The 22,984-nt window shown below is 40.1% G+C and overlaps 2 protein-coding genes across 4 annotated transcripts in view; one reads left to right on the top strand and one right to left on the bottom strand.

Annotated features, from left to right (window-relative positions):
* The first annotated feature begins 3,720 nt into the window (after positions 1-3,720).
* slc52a3-2b (solute carrier family 52 member 3-2b) lies at positions 3,721-10,431 on the top strand. 2 transcript variants are annotated; one of them, XM_083989001.1, is made up of 4 exons: positions 3,721-3,837; positions 7,217-8,277; positions 8,527-8,650; positions 9,804-10,431. In XM_083989001.1, exons 2-4 carry the CDS (start codon positions 7,241-7,243, stop codon positions 10,014-10,016), a joined length of 1,374 nt encoding a protein of 457 aa, XP_083845127.1. In that variant the 5' UTR covers positions 3,721-3,837; positions 7,217-7,240; the 3' UTR covers positions 10,017-10,431. The 2 variants fall into 2 exon arrangements, with proteins under 2 accessions (XP_083845127.1, XP_083845126.1); XM_083989000.1 differs by lacking the exon at positions 3,721-3,837 and adding an exon at positions 5,320-5,492.
* Positions 10,432-20,063: 9,632 nt separating this feature from the next.
* The window catches only part of LOC310999927 (nuclear factor of activated T-cells, cytoplasmic 1-like), a 60,131-nt gene continuing 57,210 nt past the window's right edge, over positions 20,064-22,984 (bottom strand). For both annotated transcript variants that reach the window (XM_083990536.1, XM_083990537.1), the window contains one exon: positions 20,064-21,852. In XM_083990536.1, the coding sequence (XP_083846662.1) occupies positions 21,797-21,852 (56 nt within the window). In that variant the 3' untranslated portion in view covers positions 20,064-21,796. The remainder of the gene's footprint in view (positions 21,853-22,984) is intronic.

Genomic DNA, 22,984 nt, shown 5'->3' with positions numbered 1-22,984 from the left:
TCAGTCATCTCAGTTGGTCTAAAGGAAATTTTCTATGCCATGCATCATTAATCAGAATGCAGAATTAGTTTCCACTGGATACATACAAAAAAAAAATATGTATAACTCGAGCTGCTGAGTTAACACCACCCTGTGTGTTTACGTTCTCTTTCACCCTCCAGATGAAGCTGAGAGGTTACCCACATGATTACCTCTGCCTCTGAGCACCATGTGTATGCTGCAGCACTGAACCCAAACACACAGCCCCGGGGCCGATAAGCAGGAGTATCAGTCACATCTGACAAGCAGACACTGGCGGAAAAATACAAAGAAGGTCACGAGAGGTGATGCTGACGGGCCTTTAGCTTTGAGTAATCTCTGAAAAGATAATGTGCAGACAATGAGGAGTTGAGTCCAGATGCAAGATTATTTTACTGTCCTCTGTTGCAATTTATACACTAGTATCTGACTGTGTAGAGAGTAGGTATTGAGAAGTTCTGCATGGATGCTTATTGCATGATAGCCAGAGCCTTGCTTAAATCAGATTGTTTTTTTCCAGCTTGTTTTTTTTTTTTTACGTGGTTGCAAAGAAAAGCCAAGTCAGACAGTACAGTCGTACCTGAAGCTGAGAGTAAAATGTGGTGTAACTGATGTAAAAGTGACATACAGCTAGAACACATTTGTATACATGGTACATGGGGGTGTTGTACTGTTTGACTGCCCCAACTAGCATCCAAAAAACACATATACCAAAACCATTACTATGTGAAGGGTACAGTATGTTGTCCTTCAACTTTCGTTATATTATTTTTGTTCTTTTTTCAATCCATGAAGAAGACATTGTTGGCAGGGCCACACTGTTTCTGTCTTTTACCATTTTTGACACCATGTTTTCAAATAATAATGTATTTTTATTGTCCTGTGTTGTAAGGATGTTTTAAACATTGGAGATTGTGTAATGATCAGTGCACTGCAGTGCAACGGGCCATTGTTGATTAGTAGAGATTATTTTCTCAGGATTGGTTTTGCCTTTTGATGTATGTTTTTTCTGGAACATTACTGTGAACATGTAGATGTGTTGTTTTCTTTATAACACTATACTGCCTAGGAACGTTTTGTTTAGCACATTTCTTCATAAAAAATGCACTTTTCTGTGTCCAACTACTGATAGGTTGTTTTTGCAAAGTGGAAAATTTGGCAGTTGTCATAAGCAAGAGAATTATTTCTGAAACACAAACTATAATTTTGGTTTGTGTTTCATAAAAAGAAGAATTTTTACAATTGTGTTTCAGCAGAATGCACTGGAGGTGATGCAGAGTGGTTGAGCGGTGTAGTTTTTTAGTGAGTTCTGCCTTTTAGTTTCCCTGTCTTACCTGTTCAGCATCTTTTACCAAAAGCAGTTTATACAGTAAATATATACACAGTATATATTCTGTTTTCTTGCCTTTGTTGTTGTTCTATAATCCCCTGTCCAGTCAGAAATTCTCACAGCTGTCTTAATTTTATTACTCTGTTACTTTTGGAAACATGTTAGAATGTGTTTCCTGTGAGATTTATCTTGAAATATCAATATGCATTGTTTTAGCAAAAAAAATACTGGAAGACAATTTCCCCTGAGAGAGAAGCAACTGCAGCTCCACCATCAGTCCACTGCACAGGCTGTTAAGTGTTGCTCTGTGCTTGGCCTTTACTCTGTGGTTTCATTATACAGCAGTAAACACAATGTGATATCATCGGTGTAAAGGTATCGTATTTGCAACTGTCCCTTTGTACTAGAGATCTACCTGAGGTTGGAGACAGTAGCTTATGTACTTAATTGCATTTGGTCTATGCAGTTGTGAAAGACATTTTTTAAAGTCAAAACAGTTTTTACATGATGAAGTACCTTTTCCTCTTGGCCTCAATGTGTTGATGTTTGGAGAAGGTTGGTAATTTACTGCACTGTAAAAAGAAAATACAATAGCCAGATTTCACTACTATTGCTATGCACCCTAATCTTTCTGTACTGTAAATGTTTCTATACCCAGCACCCGTTCCGACGTCTAATTTAGGGAAACTGTAGATGAATGTCACTAATAATTTTAAGTCCACTTGTATAAAAATAAATCTTTTTGTAATGAAAATGACATATTTGCAGTGATCGTTCATTTTAATGCAATGCTGCATTCATGTGCTGTTCTGTTAGACATCGCCCAGTGAAGGCACATGATCAAGTTAACATCTGCACATTTACAAACCAAATGGCCAGTTTAACTGACGCACAGTGAGCTACTATCATTCACATGTACTTTGTCATGTCAAATTGCAATCAGATGAAAATTATCTTGTCATTTGCTCCACTGTTGTTACAGAGATGCTATTAAATAATCCAAATATTGTCTTACATTAATAATATATAGGTCAGTCTGCCACATGTTACACTCCACATCAAATCAGGATCCAGTTATAAAAGAGGGCGTCAGCAGTCACCATAACAAATGAGGATAAAGGTCAGGGTGTCTATTGTCTTGTGTTTGCTTTTTTATTTAATATCAAATTCTCAATGTTAGAAATTTCATCCGTGAACCCCCAGCTCAGCCCCCCCCTCCCGCTGATGTCTGAACAAGTGAATCCTTCAGTCCCGCTCACACTGTACATGCAGTACCAAAAACACAGACATATTTGTTCAAACACAGAGCCCCAGCAGTTTTGAGAAAGAAAGCAGAGGATTGTACTTCTACACAAATAGTCACAATGAGTCCAGGTCACAGGAATGCCATGTACACCCCTGGACTTTTAAACAAAACAATATCATCCTGTGACTGGACACCAGTGTGTTTTGCTCACAAATTGACACACTAAAGATGAAGAGACAGTTTTGAGTGCAGCAGAAAAAAAAATTAGGTCATGAAATCAACAGATATCATCTAAGGCCAACAGCAGACATGTCTTTGGTGGTTTGATCTTCTCATACTTTTCTACAATTTTGTATGTTTCACTTCAAATCCTCATTCTTCATTAATCAGAATCATTTCATAATGATCTTCGGTAACCGTGACACTCAGTTTCAATGGTCAGTTTGAGTCTTAATAAGTCAACTGACCACCTTAAGTGAGTAGAATATGGAAAAAATATCAGGGAAATCACTCAGTTTCAATTGATATTAAGCAGCAACACAACGTCATGTTTCAATTTTGCCCGAATCCCACACCCAGGAGAGCTCAGACCGTTGTTATCTACCGTATCAACAGTGATTTGCTTCATCACACTGTCACAAGCTGAAAAAGGACGTTGTTGTTGTGTCTCGGAGAGGGAACATGTAGTACCACTCAGAGAAGGAGTGGGTACAAGGGCACTCGAATGAAATACCATCCAGTGAAGTTACTACCCAACAGGGGTCATTCCTTTGAGCTGGTATTTGTGCTGAACAAAAGCCAGACTGACCCCAACCAAACACCCACTCAGAAATCACAGAAAGCTGTCCAAAGTCATCTTCTGGTTGGATAAGCTGCCCTCATTCAAACTCTACGCTTCGTGTTCTGGTGGTAGTCGTTTCTCTATTTTATAAGCTCTCCTTCCTCCATCCTTCCTCTACCCTTTCTTCCTTCTTTATGTCCTTGTTCCCTTCCTCCACCCACCACTCCTGCCAAGAACTTTGGTTCCCAAACTGGACCCCTGGCTCAGCCCTCAGTGGTCACATGACACAAATCCACAGATCAAGACTGGTACAGTACAAAGCACTCAAGTCAATGTGAACGCATACTTCACAGACAGGGACACTGTGCTTTTACACATCAGAGCAGAGCAACCGCAGAGTTTCCACTGCACTTGTTTGACCTCTCTCCAGGACTGACTCTGCACTTTCATTCCCACGAGCAGGTAGGAGGCACCTTGTGTCATTTAAAATGATAAACAGAGGTAATTTAAACTGGTGAATGCAGCTCCGACAGTGTAGTAACAAGGTTTTATGATTAGAAGGTTTGTCACACATTTACAAAATATCTGGTTTTAGATTTTAGAAACACAACAAAACACTTTTCTTACACAACTTTACCGTCAGATATTTGTTTTTTTTCTTTCATTCATGTAATTGCATGATGAAATTGATTGAGACAACAACATTTCAAATATTTCAAATGCACAAAAATCACAAGTCATCATCATTTATTATGTGAAGAGAACTACCTTTTAATACAACTTTGAATAATGGTGCACAACATGGTTTCTGCATTCTCAACCTTGTCCAAGAAAGGCTACAAAGCATCATATTTATTATTTACAACCTTGAAAAAAGATGCTGCTTTGACTTTGTTAACATTATTACAGATGCATGTGAATTTGCTGCATTCTGGTCCTTTAAAGAACACTCCCTGAGACGATGATGTGTGATAAGATTAGGAATAACCTGCACAAAATGGAAAATTCTGACCTGATGTTGGTGCTACATTAATGATGACTAGATGACCAGAGTCATGAGGATTTATCATCAGGGAATCGTGAATGTTTTGTCAAAATTGCAAGGTGACAAAACATTCAGATTTTGAGATTTTCAGCCTGAACCCAACAGAAGAGACAGACATTGTGCACCTGATCAGCCAGGCTATTAGTCAGCTTATCCTGTGCTGGCAGTTGTGTTTTGACCCTAATAACACAGAGTGGACAGAGCAGTGGAAGACCAACCTTTGTGTGGTGTGGAGAGTCTGCGTCTTCTCAGTCCACCTCTATCACCACCTTACAGCATTTTAACTATATTTAAAAACACTTTAAGTAACACTATATAGGCCTACTGTATCTGTGTCAAATCATTTTATAATTTAGAACACAACCACACTAAATGTTATCTTAATTTTCCTGTGAATGATTTTGAATTGGAAATCTAAATCTGCAAAGTCATGTCAGTCATGTTGAAGTTGACAGACAGGTCTTTACAGTTGTGCAACTGCATAATGCAACAAGCTAAACCTGTTTAAACAGGAAGAATCCAGGAGAGACTCAAAATTACATATTCAATAAATCAATGAGGGTAGAGGGGAAGAGAAGGAAGGTCAGTGTGATATTTATTTATTTATTTATTTAGTGCATAACTCAGTGTTGATCTTAAATATTCATTCAGTCTCCCTGCAGCCTGTGTGTTTAAATAACAGCAAGCCACAAGGTCGTATGCCGGTTGGGGGAGGGAGAAGGAACAGGAGGAGCTACTCCCACTCACACCTCCCCCAGCTTAGTTCCCTCCTATTAGGTGTGCTCCCAGAAACAGAGGGAGAGCACATGGCCGTCTGGTTTTGAAACCAACCTCCAATAGAAAGCATCATGGGGGTGGAAGGACATGTGCGCGTGTGCAGTCCCTCCCACACGGAAGCAGTTGCCTGCCGGTGGCTAGACTGTGTGGTCTGGTTGCATGCAAGAGAGAAGTGGGAGGGCACGCACGCACATTCATACTCACTTGGTTTTGATGTTATAAAAATTTACTCAGCACAATGCAGTGACAAGAAACAGAAGACTGAACAACTCTTCTTGGTTGGGTACTTAACCAGGTAAGATTCTGACACCTTGTAGTAGCCTACTGAAGGGGTGTGTGAGGGTAGTAAGGGGTTACTGTTACTAGCTCGCCGGGTTATCCTATAAGGCTCAGTCTATCAGTCCATCTGCTCCTCAGTCTATATTAGCCTATGTGATGAAAAGAAATCATTGTTCAGTTTTCTATTTGACATTTTATGAGGAAGTTTCATCATGTTCACCCACATGACATTGCCAGCACTGCTTCCTGGTTTCTCAATGTGACTTATATGATTAACTGTAATTACATAAAAAATAATATTGATATTTACTCCAATCTTTATTATTAATTGTTTTTATAAATATTAAATACCACCCTCTTTCCAAGTGGGATGTCTTTGTGCCTTTCAGAAATGACACCTATTACAAGCCATCAAAACATAAGAACCATCCCAACAATAACACCTGCAAGTGTATATGATATCCTGTTTGTGTATATTTTAGTGAGATTGTGGTCACGTTTATATCACACCTTCTAACCATTTCCGTTTGTTATCTGTTACCTGATCTATTTGTGTCAAAGCCACATGGTGGCTCCCATATTTTGTGGGAGCAGTGTGTCAGTGTGTGAAAGGTCAGTGGTCTCTCGTCAAAGAGGATGGAATAGTGCAGGGACAGAGAGTGGGAAGGTCATCAGTCCCTGTTGTGGGCACATTTTTTTTGATTCTCATTGCAAATATGTAACAGTGACACCTTGGATACTGAATTTATAAATGTATGCTGATACAGTTACTCTGACCATCATCATTGAGGTGACTTTTGGACTTTTTAGCTATTGCTACAGGGATGACTTTGTCGGTGGTTGGTCCAAGCTGCAGTGACACTGATGGCCCCCAAAGGATCAATTTTATAACAATAATCCTTTAACATAACCTAAGAGTCTAATTAGGATACTGGAAAATAAATAAATACATATTTAATAATAATAATAATAATAATAATAAAGGTCAGTGATAATGGCAAATGCAGTAGAAATAGACTTACAAACTGATCATGATATTTATGATCTGTAGCATTGAGAACACTTCAACAAGGAAGTGTTGAAGTCAAATAACATTGTCATTGTGCACTCACCAGAAGTTATGATTATAGTATGTGACAGCAGTAGGCACCTGTTTGCCAGCTGCTTTGCTCACTTGACTTAATTATAATTTTACTTACCACACTCACTGTTTTCACAAGTTGGATGGATTTTTTAAACCATTTTGTGTGCACCATCTGGGTACTTGGTAAACAGTAATTGTAAACTGCTTGTTGGTCTACTTGTCGCACAATAAGTATAAGTATGGAAGTACACAAACTGATACATGAAACAAACAAAAATTTAACTTTTACATCAGCTACTATTGAAGGCCTCACTGCCATAGTTTACAGGCACTTGACCACAGCAGTTGTGTGATGATCTCAATGACCATTGTTCAACCCCAAATGTTTTTAATGAGCGTAGATGAAAACACACATTCTTTTACGTGTTCTTTCACAGATTTTCTCGAAATTTAGCTAAAATGTGTGCTGTATTTGGAGGAAAAATTGGAAACAGGAAAGAAGAAAAAACACACAACATGCACTTCCATCATCCTTAAAATAAGTAAAGTGTTTACTCCTACATTATGAGGCAGTTTGGATGAAGGTTAGATTATTGGATTGGTTCAAGTGTTTCATTCTTCTAATCAACTTGTCTCATGTTGTGTCTGCATTTCAGATTTACCTCATACCTGCCTCCATCATGTCGCTGCTCACTCACGTGCTGGCGTGTCTGTTTGGTATGGGCTCCTGGGTGGCCATCAATGGGATGTGGGTGGAGCTCCCCTTGATTGTCTCAGACATCCCAGAGGGATGGTTCCTGCCCTCATACCTCACAGTCCTGATCCAGATGGCCAACGTAGGTCCACTCTTCATCACCCTGATGCACCGCTTCCGCCCAGGGGTGCTGGACGAGCGGCCGGTCATCTATTGCATTGTGGGGTTGGGGATCATCGCTACATTCCTGCTGGCTTTCTTCTGGAGACACACGGTGGCAATAGCGGACTCTATGCACAGTGTGCCCCTGCTGGTTCTCAGCTTCCTGCTCTCTGTAGTAGACTGCACCTCCTCTGTTACCTTTCTGCCTTTCATGATGCGTCTGCGTCCACAGTACCTCACAACGTACTTTGCCGGCGAGGGCCTCAGTGGTCTGGTGCCTGCACTAGTGGCTCTAATTCAAGGCGTTGGTGTCGTCCACTGTGAGAACGCCACTTTGGCTCTTGGTGCCAACACAACAGCTGATAATTCCACCGTGGTCGGTAGTGACGTGCTAAAAGCCGTCTACCAACCGGCGAAGTTCTCTGCCCAGGTCTTCTTTGTGTTCCTAAGTGCTATGATGGTCGTGTCCCTGGTAGCCTTCATCCTACTCAACCATCACCCAGCTGTGGCTCGGGAGAGGAAGAATGACCTGTACTTCAATGAGGATCTTGCTCGGGAGAAGAGAGAACAAGGTCTGTCTCTGCACGCTCAGACACCAGAGCAGAAGCCGATGATCAGTCCCCTGGATTCGGTCAGCAGGGAGCCCAGGAGCTCGTTTGGGAGGGGGACATACAGCAGTCTCGAGGTGGTGTTCATCTTTTTGGTGCTGGCCTGGGTCAACGCTCTGACCAACGCAGTCCTGCCCTCAGTGCAGTCCTACTCCTGTCTGCCTTATGGGAACAAGGCCTATCATCTGGCTGCCACCATGGCAGCTGTGGCTAACCCAGTGGCCTGCTTCATCGCCATGTTTATGCCAATCAGGTAAGAATAAATACTGGAACCAACTCTTTACACAAACACACAGTTTATATAATGACTGAGACTTTTGGAAAACTTATGGAAGAGAGGAACAGATGCATTCTTAACTCATAACTGCAAGCCCTATCGGCCCCGTGAGTTTGTAGAGGTCACATCTTAAAAGCTGTTCCCAGAGTGCATTTAAACGTTCATATTTGTGTGTTTAGATCAGAAATTCACAGTTTTTCTTTCTGCATTAAACTTTGCTTCCAGGTCTCTCATGTTCATGGGTTTTTTGACCATGTTTGGGACTGGATTTGGAGCCTACATTATGGCCATGGCTGCTCTTAGTCCCTGTCCCCTCCTTGTCCACAGTGCGTCTGGAACTGCAGTCATAGTAAGAGTCCTTCTCCTACTGAATTTAGACACATGAAGGTGAATTTTTGATCACATGTTCTGTCTTGTACATGAGATCCATGCTGCACCTTATGAAAGAATGAAAGCACAACCCACCTGTCTGTTCACATTGCTTATGATGCAGGAGGTTTAAAGGTACACGCATGCTGTCTCAGTCCCATCTGACTCGTTTTGGACAACACTGTCAAACTATGTTTGTGCAATATTTATTAAGATGTGTATTTTGCCTGAAGAAAATTCCAATCACCGTCACAGAGATGTTCATTCATGTGTAGATTAGCCAGCACTCATGTGCAGGGTTGCACCATACTGTCACCGCCTGTATCTGCCAATTATGAAATTTGTCAGCCTAACGAAACATCCTGCTGCTATGAGACTGCTATAAAAGAGCAACAGACTTACACATAAAAAAGAGAAAACTGCTTTAAAGAACATGGTGATCAAGGGATGCAATGGGTTGAATACATCCCAGACCTTTTACTACATATCATACTCTCTCTCTCCCCCTCTTCCACTGAGATAAATAATCCGATTAGCAAGTAAGCAGGGTTCCAATTAGGTAGGTAGGTATTGAAAAGGTTGGTCCATTGTCCATTTCTCTACAGTTAGGCTATGTGACCTAACACATCAGATCTTTGTCTCACAAATAATACAGTAACTAGATACTATGAACTTTATTGATACAATATTTTATTTCAAATAACTTTATTTATAGACTATTTTGATAAAAGATTTGTTAATCAGTTTTAAAGAGTGCGTAACTGTAAATATGAAATGCTAAAATGAAAGGGAAAAAAAAAGAAAACCAAACAAAGAGTTAAAAATATTGTTAAAACGAAAACAAATTAGTCATGATTGAATAATCATGGACATCAGCCAGAGTCATCAGCAGGTGGATTTATTAACTGTTGTTGAGCGGTAACTCATGATTAAACTGATTCTTATTTTGTTTGGAGTGAAAACCTCCAGCTGTTTCTGCTCTGTATGATGGCACGACATCAAAAGCCCCATGAAGTCAAAACAGGACACGTTGAGTCATAGTAGGTAGTGTCTGTGTAACATAGGGGCTTTCTTTGTCAGTTGTGGATGTTGCTCTTATTAATAATAATGTGTTGACCTGTTTTGTGCTGCAGGTGCTGGCCTGGATCATGTTTGTCCTGTCCCTGTCCTATGTGAAGGTCATCATTGGGTTGATTCTGCGGGACGAGGGCCACAGCGCCCTGGTGTGGTGTGGAGCAGTAGTGCAGTTGGGCTCCATGGTTGGTGCTGTATCCATGTTCCCATTGGTCAGTGTCTATGAACTTTTCAAGTCAGGTGATCCTTGCAACACCAAATGTCAAATGTAGTAGTCAAATGTTTAAGTTAAACACTGCTGTACCGAAACTGAAATTTACCCATTGCACTTATTTTATTAGCACTGAACTCAATTCATTCATCGAAGTTACAAAAGACGACTTGTTTCAACAGACAATCTCTCATGAGAGTCAGATGATAAATTATTGCTTTACATATATATATGTATTTATTGACATATTGAGCAAGCTCTTCACAGGGATGAAGTGACATCTACTGTACATTCTCAATGTCTCAAACCACAGATGACCAACTAAATTGTATTTTACTGCAGAGGATTCCTTCTCAATTCAGAGGTCAAAGCCATTTTACTTGAACTGTTACCATTATGGGAGTGATGTTGCTTTTATAAGAACCTTTTGGTACCTCTGGCTTTAAGATGTGCCTTCAATTGAGACTTATAGTGTTTTTTTTTCTTTGTGTATTTTGCTAGAGTTGAGAAGCTGTTAAATATAAAGCAAATAAAATATTTGTTTTTATTGCTGCCTGATTAAGTGTTTAACACTGAAAATTACTAACCACATACCTGGCCCTTATAATAACCCAGCTGGGGCAAACTGTTTTAAGGCCGAAGATCAAGGACATGGGGCAAAAGTACCAGAGCAGGGCAGATATTACAGGAGGGGGCGCCACAAACAGCATAAGCCTGCATCACTGAAAACATTAACATCATTTGATTCACCTATCCTGTGCACACAGTTAGGGTGCATTGTGTGTGCAGCACTAACACATGTTAGGACAGCTGACAGACATATAAACAAAGGAAAGGAGTGGAGGCCGGATAACTCGGGGTGGATATCCACCCAGAAAGCCCCGGGCCCTGGAATTGAACCCAGAATCTTCTAGTTGAGAGGGGAAAGTGCTCACACAGTATCACCATGTTGCCCTCGTGAAATATTAACCATATGTAAATCTGTTGACATCATGCATGTCAATAGATTTACATGCTTGTCAAAAGAAATTTTATAGGGATTTCATCTTATAATATGAAACACTTGCTTGTGTCCTGTCCAAGAATTCAGATCATGTCACTGTTTGCACATTTTATTGTGTTGATCTTATTTTAAATAGATAAAACTGTCATCAGTCTACACTCAGTAACCCGTGACAAAGAAAAAGAAAAGTCTGCTTTCATCAATCCCTCAATTCTGATGAGTCTCTATGTCCCTGTCATTGAGAAGCCGTCTCCCAGGCACCACTTTCCATCGAAGGAATGGTATTGGGTACGTGTTGAGTGGTGAATTCTGCCCATATGGTTCATTTATTGTTTCATCAAGCCAGGGAATCAGTTTGGCTGGACAGCGAACTCTAGAAAGGAACTGAGGAAGAATCCTGGCAACTCCAGACTTCTTCCATTTCACAATTATTCAGGCCACTGTGCCCCTGAGAACACTCAGAGCTTTGCAAATGCTTTCATACCCTTGCCCTGACCTATGTTTTGCTGCAAATTGTATTATGGAAATCTACAGACAGCGCCTTAGACCTCACTTCTTGGTTTTTGTCCCCACATAGAATCTTGAATCAAGCTGTAGACATGTTTCAAGGAAAATTAAAATACTAAATTACACTATGGTTTAGTGTCACAGCAAAGCATCACAAGAATAACAAAATAACCATAATAATAATTGCTTCATTTATAGATTTTTGGTGAACTAAAAGAAAGCTGATTCATTGATAAAGTTAGCTTCATAAATTGTTTTTATACCTTTTGAAACCACTGTATAATGGTACGAGGCAGAAAACTACTTTAAAAGTAATGCATTCCTGCAAGGTAAAAATAAACGAATAAATAAATAACTGCTATTGGAGTAGTGATGCAATAGTAAACTTATTTACCATCCATTTACACTGTTTTCCACATATAAACAAACTTGTTCATAATTGCCCTGTCTATATGTGTCTTGCTTGTACATCCCAAAACTGAACACTAGATGTCACTGTATTATTAGAAGATCTTCACTTGGCTCTTCAAAGCTGCAGTCAAACTTCAACACTCAGATGTAGCAACAGTTTTGATCTGGAGCACTAATAGTGTTAACTAATAATAATAATAATAATAATAATAATAATATTTGTTTGATCAAGTCATAGTAGTTTAATGTGATGATGAAGAGTTAGTTCTTCCATGCTCTTTGACACCACATTTTACGCCCAGTTTGATTGAAACACTGAGTTTGAATATAAACCAATCCTCCCTCTTTCATCCTGCCTTGCTACTGCTTTTTCATTTTCCAAAAAGTACATAAATATTGCTCAACCTCACTTAAAGTGGGGGAGTGATGCGTGTCTCTGGAGTGTTTGCCCGGGTCACTGTAGTCACGTCTGCATCATATCCTCCTCACACTAAATCAGAGAGTATGTCTTATCCATGTAGATGTGTGTGTGTGTGTCTGTGTGTGTGTGTGTATTTGTCCTTCCTCCAGTCCACGGGGACAAATAGGAATGAGGAACTCATGGCCAGTCAGAGTCTGATTCAGATCCCAGTGGTTCCTCAGAGAACATCTGGGGTCATCATCATCATCTCTCATACTTCACCTCTTCTTCTTATCTCTTCCTGTAGTTCCTATGACTTATAGTGTGCTGACTTTAAACACCGTTTGGAATCATTTTAGCAATAGCTTTATATCTGTGAATGGGGAAACACTCAGAACCAGCTCAATTTTTAATATGTTTCTCTAAATAAATCGTGTGATAAAAATATGAAGAGGGCCCTTTAAGTGTTATGAAATGTAAATCAGAAAGCACTGATATGCAGACAGGTAGACAGTCTCGTCTGCCCAATATGAATGTGGGTGGCAGGATGACACAAATAACATAATGAGAGAAAGTGGGAGAGTGCGGTCTTCCTTATCATTCTGCCTGCCTCTCTCTGTCTCTACTTCAGTCCAACTATTTTGATATCTCCTTTTCCCCAAGCTCCTTGTCTTCCTCGATTCATGCATATGGCAGACTTTGTGACCGTAATTTCAATTTAAAACACATGAGGGGAAATCCTAGCCCGTGCTACTCTTTAATGGGCCGTCATGGGATTGGAGTATGCAGAGAATGATTGAATTTTGTGAGAAGGCCAGGAACGATCAAGTCTCGCCTGCCGTTATGCAATCGACCATTCCCCTCTCACAACGCGACGTCTGGTAAAACCGAGAGGAGGAAGGGAGGGGGGCTATGGGCTGGAAACCTCAATGTCTAGACCAAAAGAGAGAAAAATATTTTTTCTTCTAAATGACTCAAGGCTTTATAAAAGAGAAACTCAGCTATCATATCTAAAGAGGGGCCAAATGAGATGTGATCCACCACATCAAACACAGATAAGTTGAACTGGGCTGTTTTTAATGGGTTTAAATGAGACTTTTTACACCGTAATGCATGATATCCTATATTTCCTCACAGACGGAAACATGTGGATCCTATACAAACTCGGCCAGGCTGCTTTATATATATGATTGTGTCATGTCTGTTTTCTCCCTTGACTCTCTCCACCTGCTTGGCCCACTTTGACAACGTCTTGATAAAAACTCTACTTACCCCAAGGCTCTGAAATTACCACTTTGTCCAAACTTTGTTCACACCCACTGTGATGGATTACACCATTGTGCTATATCCCTTCAATGAAGCAACAGAGACTACCTTTCCCGTTAAGTCCATTATATTCAAATGGGCCAGGCCTTTTTTTTTCGTCTTCTTTTTCTTCTTCACAACAAGACATAAAGTAATCAAAAGTTAAAAGCAAACACTCAAGGAGGCACTTAGCAAAAAAGAAAAGCTTTTATGATAAAACATTCATATACAGTGCAGGAGACAGGTAATCTTTGAGGATGATAGGGTTGTCTTGTGGTCAGTTTCAGTATAGTATGGCTTGGGGAGCTTTGTAGATGAATACTCCTAATAACATCCCCGCCCACCCATCATCCAGCAGACCATCCAGGCAGAACAACTAATACCGGAGTGTATTTCTTCAGTGGTGTGAAGTATGCCTTAAAGAGCTGTTGGAGGCTGCAGTAAAGTAGGGTTCATTACCTTGACAGACTGATGACAGCTAAGACTGGCTGAGATGCACACACACACACACATAAACACAAAAAAGTAAAGGCTAAATAATCAGTTCTAGTGCTATGCACACACTGTTGGGTTTTATATAAATCAGAATACTACGCTGTAAAGAAAGAAATACCTCAATGTTTTCTGGAGCTCAAAACGTAAGATCACTCACTTCCAAGTCCTTTAAGAGTTACTCGCTGAAGGCTTCCTCATCAGTACGTGATAAAAATGCAGGGGGTTCAGAGAAAACGTCTGGAGCTCTAAAAGTTTAGTGGGAAAAGACTTTAAAGCAATAGTTGGACTTTTTGGGAGATACATGAACTTTTTTTGCTCAAAGTTAGATGAGAATACTGATATCATGTCTGTAAATACTGCAAGTGGAGCCGGCAGTCCATCATCCTCGCCTATAGCTCTAGTGACACGTTAAAAGGACCCACCAACGAGAACCATGAGAGGTCACTTTTATACTATTGGTGTTTAATGTGCTGATTGGGTTTACTGACTTGTCTCTAGTGTTACAAATGACAAAATTAGCCATTTTCTCACACTATTTGTGACACTACTTGAGGGAGAGGTATGTTTCCTAAAGTAGCCTGAATCTGGCAACTCTTCGGACACACTGTCATGGTTTCTTAAGTGAGATTTTAAAGAAATCCATAGCAGGAATCAACTATTTTCTATGTAAACATGAAGTGTAGTAATGTCGTCCAAAGGAGGGGAACAAAGTCACACCCTTCCATCTGTGTTGTGATCTCTGAGTTTTTTCTGCTTTGTTTTTGTAGCTGGTCTGGTGCATGTGCGCTAGACCAGTCCATATGTTAGTCCCACCTGTTAAACCCCTCCCACATTTTTAGGCACTGCCCTCACCCCAGCTTTAGACTGACTTTTCTTGTCCTTGATTTGTAAGTAGCCTCACTTGATGGCTATAATGTTGTATGACTGTTTTCAGTAGCAACTGGCTACCGTAGCCATGATGATGGTTGCTAACTTTCTTACCCCTTTCTTGAGTGTGTTTGGTGAGTCTTCTCATTGGCATTGCTGTGGAGCGTATGACAGCAATACTAGCAAAGGCTTATGAGTGTGGCTAGATTGAGTTTTGTAAGCTCTTGTGTAGGCTACGCCTACGCTATAAGTTTTACATTGTGCTTTTTATGGTATATAACAAGACATGAAGGGAGTTATGAGTGAACAAAGACCAGATCTGTGGCCAATAAAGCATTTTCTTTGCTCTGAGATGCTGGTGTGACATCTAATGGCATTGATGATGATTGGTTACAGAACATTGGATTCTTCCAAAGTTGCTAATACAGTTTCCCCTAGCTATGTCTAATGAGTGAGGGAGCAATAATAGGTTAAATTCAGTCCACCAACAGTGGTCAGACAGAAAGCTGGATGAGCTAAAACATGTCTTGTTTCGAGTGATGATGACAGCTTGAAAACGAATAAAGCTAATGATAGAGATGAGTCAAAGTTCGCTTTTGCTGCCATCTAGTGACTTAAGCTACTCTGCATTGAAAGGAGCTGGCAGCTAGTTGTCCGGCAACCTGCAACAACAAGACTCCATGAAGTTAAATACATCTAACACTGGTAAAACCACAACGTGATTTTTTTTCTTTTTCTACAGATTGAACAAACAAGATAAAACCTGCTAACTGCTGAGCTTCAGGGGAGCTGGCAGGTGGTGTTTGTTACCTTTGGCCAGAGCCAGGCCAGCTGTTTCTCTGTTTCCAGTCTTAACGTTAAGCTAAGGTAACAGTCCACCGACTGTAGCTTCATAGTTAATGTACAGATAGGAGTGTGTTATTGATCTTCTCATCTAACTCTCTGCAAAGGAGAGACTACATTTATTCCCCAAAATGTTGAACTAGTCTTCCAGAAATAATAAGGATTTCCAGAGCTTAGCCTTAGTAAGAGGCTGTCTTTTTAAAATCAATATCCATTAACCACATGGAATTTGGTTTGACTTATGTAATCACAATTCCTCTTTCTACAGTATCAGGATAGATCATAACCAGCTCAGTTTAGAAAAGTGATATTACTAAATCAGCAAACTCTCACTCCTTCATGTCGGGAAGTCAGTTTGCATGGTTGTGGGGTCAGTTTTAGGTCACACTGGGCATCCATTAGTGGCCTTATTTAGAGTCTTATTCCTTTAAGAGGAGTGATTGGCCAGCAAAGACAAAGAATCATTACCTTTGCCCGCCCCCTCCCTGCCAGCAGTCAATAATGAGGGATCATTAAAATGAATAGATGGACATTCCCCTTTTCTCCGGATCCTTATTGCAAAATCAGTGTCAGGGGAAATGAAGATTGAGCTTGGAGAAGGCGTCTAAAAGCCTCACAGTGATTGTCGTGAACTCATCTCCAGTGCCAGGCTCCTTTATCTACTGTAAGAGTCTGCACCTGCCTGAACCCTTGACTAGCAGGGGCTTTTACTGTAGCCCATTAAGCGCATCCTTAATGTGCGCTACAACGTACTTCAACATAAACATTCTGCATATGTATCGAAACTTTTACAGCAAACAAAGGAAGAATGATTGCTGGGGGTGTGGATTAGAGATTTCTTTTTCTTTTCCATGAAGAAATAGAGCTCTCAGGGTGAACTGGAGAGAGGGATATTGAAGACATTGACTTTGATGTGGAGAATAGAGAGCTCACGTGATCTGACCGTATAAACACACACTTAAAGATAATTCTCACTTTTCGCATTTCTTAAGCTTAAACATCTGTCCCACCCCCAAATTTTTATAAATCCTTGCACAACATTTCACGCATCACAAAAGAAAGAGTGAATCAAGCTGAATGATTGCAGATGGAGAATAAAAGACGACACAAGATTTTCCAGACCCCCATCTGGTTGCCTTTCTGAGCGTCTCTTAAAGTGTCTTTTAAAAAGGTGATTTGTCTGTGTGTCAGCAACGATGTGACCATGTCAGCATGTTGGCGGATCATCTGCTGTCACATGTGAATGGTCCCATGAAAGGGCCAGTGTATACACCTGTGGAGCCCGACAGCCCCTCCCTAAACAGATTAAAAACACACATGTAAACACGTGCTAAAATCCACACTCACACACATGGTCCTCATCTTCTGCCTTTGTCATCCTAAAGGTAATTGATAAGACGGTCTGTTTATAGTCATCTGACATGTGTTTCTGAGGGATAAAAAAAAAAAAATCAAAAATCTGACTCAAGGGACCAAAAAAGATCAAATGTAGAATTGGCTTATGGGACACAGCTATCAAAGGTCCCCTGGTATGGTCAAACAATTATCTCTTAAAGCATCTCTTAAAGCCACCCCCATGGTTCTTTCAACATGCCCTTCATAACAGAGGTATATTGAGGATTTACTGCCTGCAGATGGCCGATGAGAGACAAGAGCAGCAGCTCCAGCACTGTGCCTATGCACTCACTTTATAAAAGCCCAAATCAAGGGCTCTGTGGGAATACAATTGGGGAGGAAGCGAGGCCGTAAAGATACTATAAATCTGTTCAGTGAAACTTCTAAGTTGTGCCCTCTGCCAGGTGCTGTGTGCATCTGGGCCTCAGGGAGAAAATGGCACGCGCTGGAGTCCTTATGATCACCTGTGCTCGGGTCTCCATGGTGTGGATGCTTTGACCATCAAAATGGTTGAGTAGCTGTCCGTCATTTGGAGCAGCCGTCATTCATTCGTCATCCGTCGATTATTTGCTCAGGTAAACAGTGGAATCAGTGCAGCAGCTGTATCTAATGTCATCATATTTGACATTTTATACAAATAAATATATACTTTAATGACCTCCAGATCCATCCAGATTTCAGAATCGTTCCATTGTAAAATCATTGAAATCATGGAAAAACAAAGTTATACACACACATCAAATTTCCAGCAGGAGAGATATCAGTTTGCTTGGAGTTGGGAGAAGAACACAAATCACTTTCAGATAACAAAGAAGTCATTTGCTCACCATATCAGAGGATAAAGCCAAAAGAGGCCGTCCAGCTGCCAACATATTTTTGATGCCAAATAAGAAAAGCCAACATGACCATTCCTGAATTGCTTGTCAGTTTTGAATAAACGACCTATAAAAAGTGTCTGGTAAACTGAATACAAGAGCCCACATCACGTCATAGTGAACTTTCTCTCTCTTCAACCAGACCATCAAATACGTTGACTGATAAATTTATTAACAACATTTATAAAATTACTTTGTGAGTTGCATAACAAACAAATTGACATGTTGTCATTACATTGGTAGAAGTGGAATCTGGTCTGAATTATGTTCCCTATAAAATAACTTTAATAAAAAATGCACTTATAAATACACAAAATACACACCTCTAAAGCTTTAAATGAGCACATTTATATCTCGCAGGAAGTGGCTTCACCTGATTAAATGGCACATGACACCTGTACTGTAGGCTATAAGTTGCCATTTTTTACACCTTTTTATTAAACACATTAAATATATATAAGATGTTATATTTGTGTAACTTTTAGTTTATTAAGTCAGATTATGTTAACTTTGGACTAGTTCTTCCTCCTGCCACCAGTTTTGGTGCTAAGCTAAGCTAACTGTCTCCTGGACATAATTTGACATGTAGCACAGGGAAAGAAAGCACTAAAATGTTGTATGTTATATTTCCAATTTGTACGCATTAAAAATAAAAGTGATAGAAGACTCCTGACAAACATCGTTACATTATGAAACTGTGCTTGTGATCATAGCATGGATATTTCACGGCTTCAGTCAGTGTCCCTACTTGAATACTGCGTTGAAACCGTGGCCCGGCATCATCTCTCCACTGTGTCAAAGGGTACGGCACTGTCAGAGGAAGACTAAGGTAAGAAGAACAGGGTGCCAGGAAAAAGGGGCGTGACTGCATCTGTAAATAGTGGGGCTATTTTTGGGCTAACCACGGTCATACAGGGGAGCACCGCCCAGGCCTGCCTTCTGTCACTATGGCGATGGGCGCTTCATAACTTTGCTCGATGGAAAAAGTCTGGAGGACTGGCAGGTGGTACACAGGAGCGTGGCACATCTCCCATGGCGAAGAGCTGTTTCACTCATAACTACCCCACCACTAACAATACTCACCGGAAAACACACAGGCCTCTGCTTGTACTTGGCATATGAGCAGCACGTGGCATTTCATTCTGCTAAAGTACAGCGCAGGTTTGTTTGCAGTGTGATTTAAAATCAGAAGTGAAAGACACAAACCCAAGCGAGTGATTGATTTATTAAGTGCCTTCTTTGTTTGCAGCGGAAAAAGGAAAACGTGTGAGAATCACCATAGACTAATACTGATAAAAAAAAAAGAAAGAAAAACCAACCGGCTTTAAAGTGATTGATAAATTGTGTTGGAAAAATAATTGCTAAGAGGCACTGTTTTGTTTTTGCACCCTTACGCTTGTCAATGTCCAACTGTCTCCATTTCAGGTTTTATGAGAGATATAGGTACAGGCTGGAACAGTCTGAGGTTTATTAAGGTCAAACTATATAACACAAGAAAATCTCAGAGCCAGGTTAGAGAAAAAGCTTTAAACTAAAGCAATGCCATATGGGCCATGCATGAAATAGTCAAAAAAAATCTTTTAGCATTAACTGATGGAGAAAGAAGACAAAGGAGAGAGAGAGGACATAATTTAATTCAATATTTTGTTATATTAAATGTTATTGAAATCGTTGAGAAAGCTAAATAAATCCCTACAGTGAACAAACTACGTGATAAACTTGGCCAAAACAAAGAAATTGTGTGAACACCACTGGTTACTGTGAAACGTAAACTAGTTATTTAAAAAATGATGTCAAAATCCCAACAGTAAAATAATAATAATAATAATGATAGTGATAATAAAATCAGTAATATTGTTACTTAGCACCAAAATAATCAAGGACTTGTGATATGCATGGTCACCATTATGTCATTTATTAATTATTTGTTGAGAACACATTTAAATGCACTTAAAACACATTTCATTTTTCATAAATATTTCATATTAAAGAGAAATATGTTCCACCTTGTGCCCACACAGAAAAGCGTTATAGACTTGCAATGGTCTGATGATCAAGAAAGAGAGTAAGGCACAAAATAGAAACCTTATTCATACAGTTTAGTCATGCTATTATACTATATGTCCAAAAATGTATTAGGAAGCTATATGGAAAGCTACTGTCAGCTAAATGATCCCCATCGGTAATGGTGTGCATGCTCCAAAAGACAGATAACATGGAAAAGACTGCAGATGTGTGAACGTTTATGACGTGACACTTGGAAATCAATCTACAATATTTGGTCTGGAGGCAAGAAGAACCTGCTCTGTGTCTACGGTAAAGTGCATAATGTTTTTCTTTTTTTTTTTTGTATGGGGAACCATTCTATGCTAAAGTCTCTGACAGAAAGAGGAAAACTTGGACAATAATCTCACCAAAGGTAAAATCCTTTGATTAAATCAGATCAATTATTGCCAGCTGTAAGTAACAGTCCTGCCAGCTCCTCAGTGGAATCACCCAGATGACAAATAAAAACTGAGCCTGTGTGGCACCCTTAGATTACCCCTGTGCCTATTTACATGCAGACCTGCAGTGCAAGAAGTAACAGACAAAATATATATAATATTGTCCTGGAGTATTCTCATTTCAATTCAGCAGGTAAGCATACCATTGTTAAACTATTTCATAGCTTGGGGGATAAAAACTCTGCTTCCTGCCTTTATAAGCCCCTGCAACCAGGAACTGTTGTCATAGGATATGTATCATATATTTCTCTGATTGTCTGTGCGTCGTTGTGTTGAGATCTGGGTGGAGGACTGGAAGATTGGGACAGGATGATGATTAAAAATAGGCACTAAGGTGAGAAGCATAATGCAGGGTAGTAGAAATGGTACAAATCATATCAGGGGAAGACAAATAGACAGAGAAGGAAAACTAAATAGCAAAGAACACGATAAAAGCATAAGGCATACATACTTTCAAATACATGTTTATACAAAAGAATATCATACAATAACATTCAGTATAAATGAACAATGGGATATAAGGAAGCGAGGAAAAAATACAATTCTACATTTCACATAGGCCTACTCCTTACATAATTTCTAGCCTTTTTATTCTGTTTCCCTGTAAACAAATCATTGAAATGATACAAAAAACATCATATAAAAACTTCCACTTTGGGTTACCATGAACCATTTTGCATTTGTGTGTCTGCTGCTGTTGTTTGCTGTCAATATCACTGTTGTAAGGCACCGATTCGGTTGTTGCGGACTGACTGCACAAACAAATGAACCAAAGTGATGAAGCATGACACTCATTGTCCCGTTAGTTTTTGTCCATGCATTAACATACAGATCACGCTCGGACTGAAGATTGTCATTTGTCAACAATAGAAGAGTGATTCAGTCTCATTGAGCTGTTTGGTCCCCTAAAGAACATCTGCTGTGAATTATTAAGGCAAGTGTAGTCGTATACTTTGCCCCGGATATCACTTCCCTTTTTTTTGTTTCCTGTAAATATAACATTCATCTGTTTATTCAAAATGGAGCTTGCCAGTGATTGTCAATGTGAATCTGCAGCAATTCTTTTGCGTGAGGAGGAGCTGATGGTGACGATGGTCCAGTGGGAGATCCTGGTCAAAAATGTATTCTTCATCACCTGGATCTCGTTTTCTTTTTTCTTTCTTTTTTTGTCCTCTCTTTATGTTGATGATGCTGCTGTTTGAGTGCGTGTTGTTGCTGCAGGAGACACCTGGACGTCTACGCATGGGTATGCACGGATATGCTGGAGAGGTCGTTCCTGATAATCTCGTTAACTGTGGAAACAAAAGAGAGATGGCAGATGGTTATTAACGGGTCACACTGAATAATAATTAAGACACTATTTCATTTGACATACAGAGAAGATGGAAGTTACTGTGGAAAACCCTGTGATAAGAGGTTTTTACTGTGAAACTGTCTCCATAAGCCCAGATTCAGGGGTGCATTATGGGAAGTGTAGGATTTTGGTAGCATGATGCAAACTAGGGACAAATGTGACTCATTTCTGTCCTGAGAAATTAGATAAAAGTGTGTATCCAAAGCATCAGTCATGTTTTTTTTTTTTTTTTGTTAGTTTTAGATTGTTAGTTGCATTGTTATTATTTTCTTTCTTCTCTAAGTCTAATGAAGTCTCAATGTGGCATTTATTTTCCTTAATCCAGAACATTCAAAACTTTAACTGAAGACAGTGTACTTTAGTGGTTGCAGCCTGCAATAAATAATGTCATGTGGCAGAACTCCACAAAATACTTGGCATAGATATGGTCAAACTGAAAAATACCGGGTATCAGCGGTCACAATCCAAACATATCAATGTCATTAGCAGCCTTTAAAACTCATATCGGCTCCATACACCCATCTGTGTTTTGAAGTCATGGTCTTGTCTTTCCTGCACTAGTTCCTGTGCCCGCGCCTTTCCCACAGTCAGGCAGACACAGATCAGTCCCCTGCCTTTATCAGCTCTGTGTTCTTTGGCAAAACAGAGGGAAGTGACTGTGAAGATGGCGAGGGCCCTGAGCCCCGTGGCTTAGCGCAAACAAGAAGCTCCTCAGTTATAGAGCAAGTTGCGATAAAGCGGACTGATACAGACAGAGAGAGAGAGAGAGAAACAGAGTCTGGTGAAACCACCATCCGCACTAAGGAGCCGAGACAGGAAGTCCACCCACTCTGAGGTTCAAAGTGGGCACAGAGCTTGTTATCACTAGACACTGGTGAACAGTGAGGCATCAGCACTAATCAAGATGAAAACACCATGTAATGAAAAACAGGGTTGTTTTTCATACCCAAACCTTTCAATGACATATTGGCCTGTTTACACTATGGTGCTCAAATCTGCAATAAGAGCAAAGGCATCATCCACTGCTTTTCATGTAGATGACAGATGGATGGATGGGAACTAATGTGCAG

Source organism: Trachurus trachurus (genome assembly GCF_905171665.1).
Source record: "Trachurus trachurus genome assembly, chromosome: 16".
Classification (NCBI taxonomy): Eukaryota; Metazoa; Chordata; class Actinopteri; order Carangiformes; family Carangidae; genus Trachurus; species Trachurus trachurus.
This window is presented reverse-complemented; position numbering and strand designations above follow the sequence as displayed.

What these genes read in the sequence shown, in the direction of transcription:
- slc52a3-2b (XM_083989001.1), top strand. Translation starts at nt 7,241, where the DNA reads ATGTCGCTGCTCACTCACGTGCTGGCGTGTCTGTTTGGTATGGGCTCC. An exon ending in GCCATGTTTATGCCAATCAG is followed by an intron (nt 8,278 to 8,526) that starts GTAAGAATAAAT and finishes CTTTGCTTCCAG; the next exon opens with GTCTCTCATGTTCATGGGTT. An exon ending in CGTCTGGAACTGCAGTCATA is followed by an intron (nt 8,651 to 9,803) that starts GTAAGAGTCCTT and finishes TTTGTGCTGCAG; the next exon opens with GTGCTGGCCTGGATCATGTT.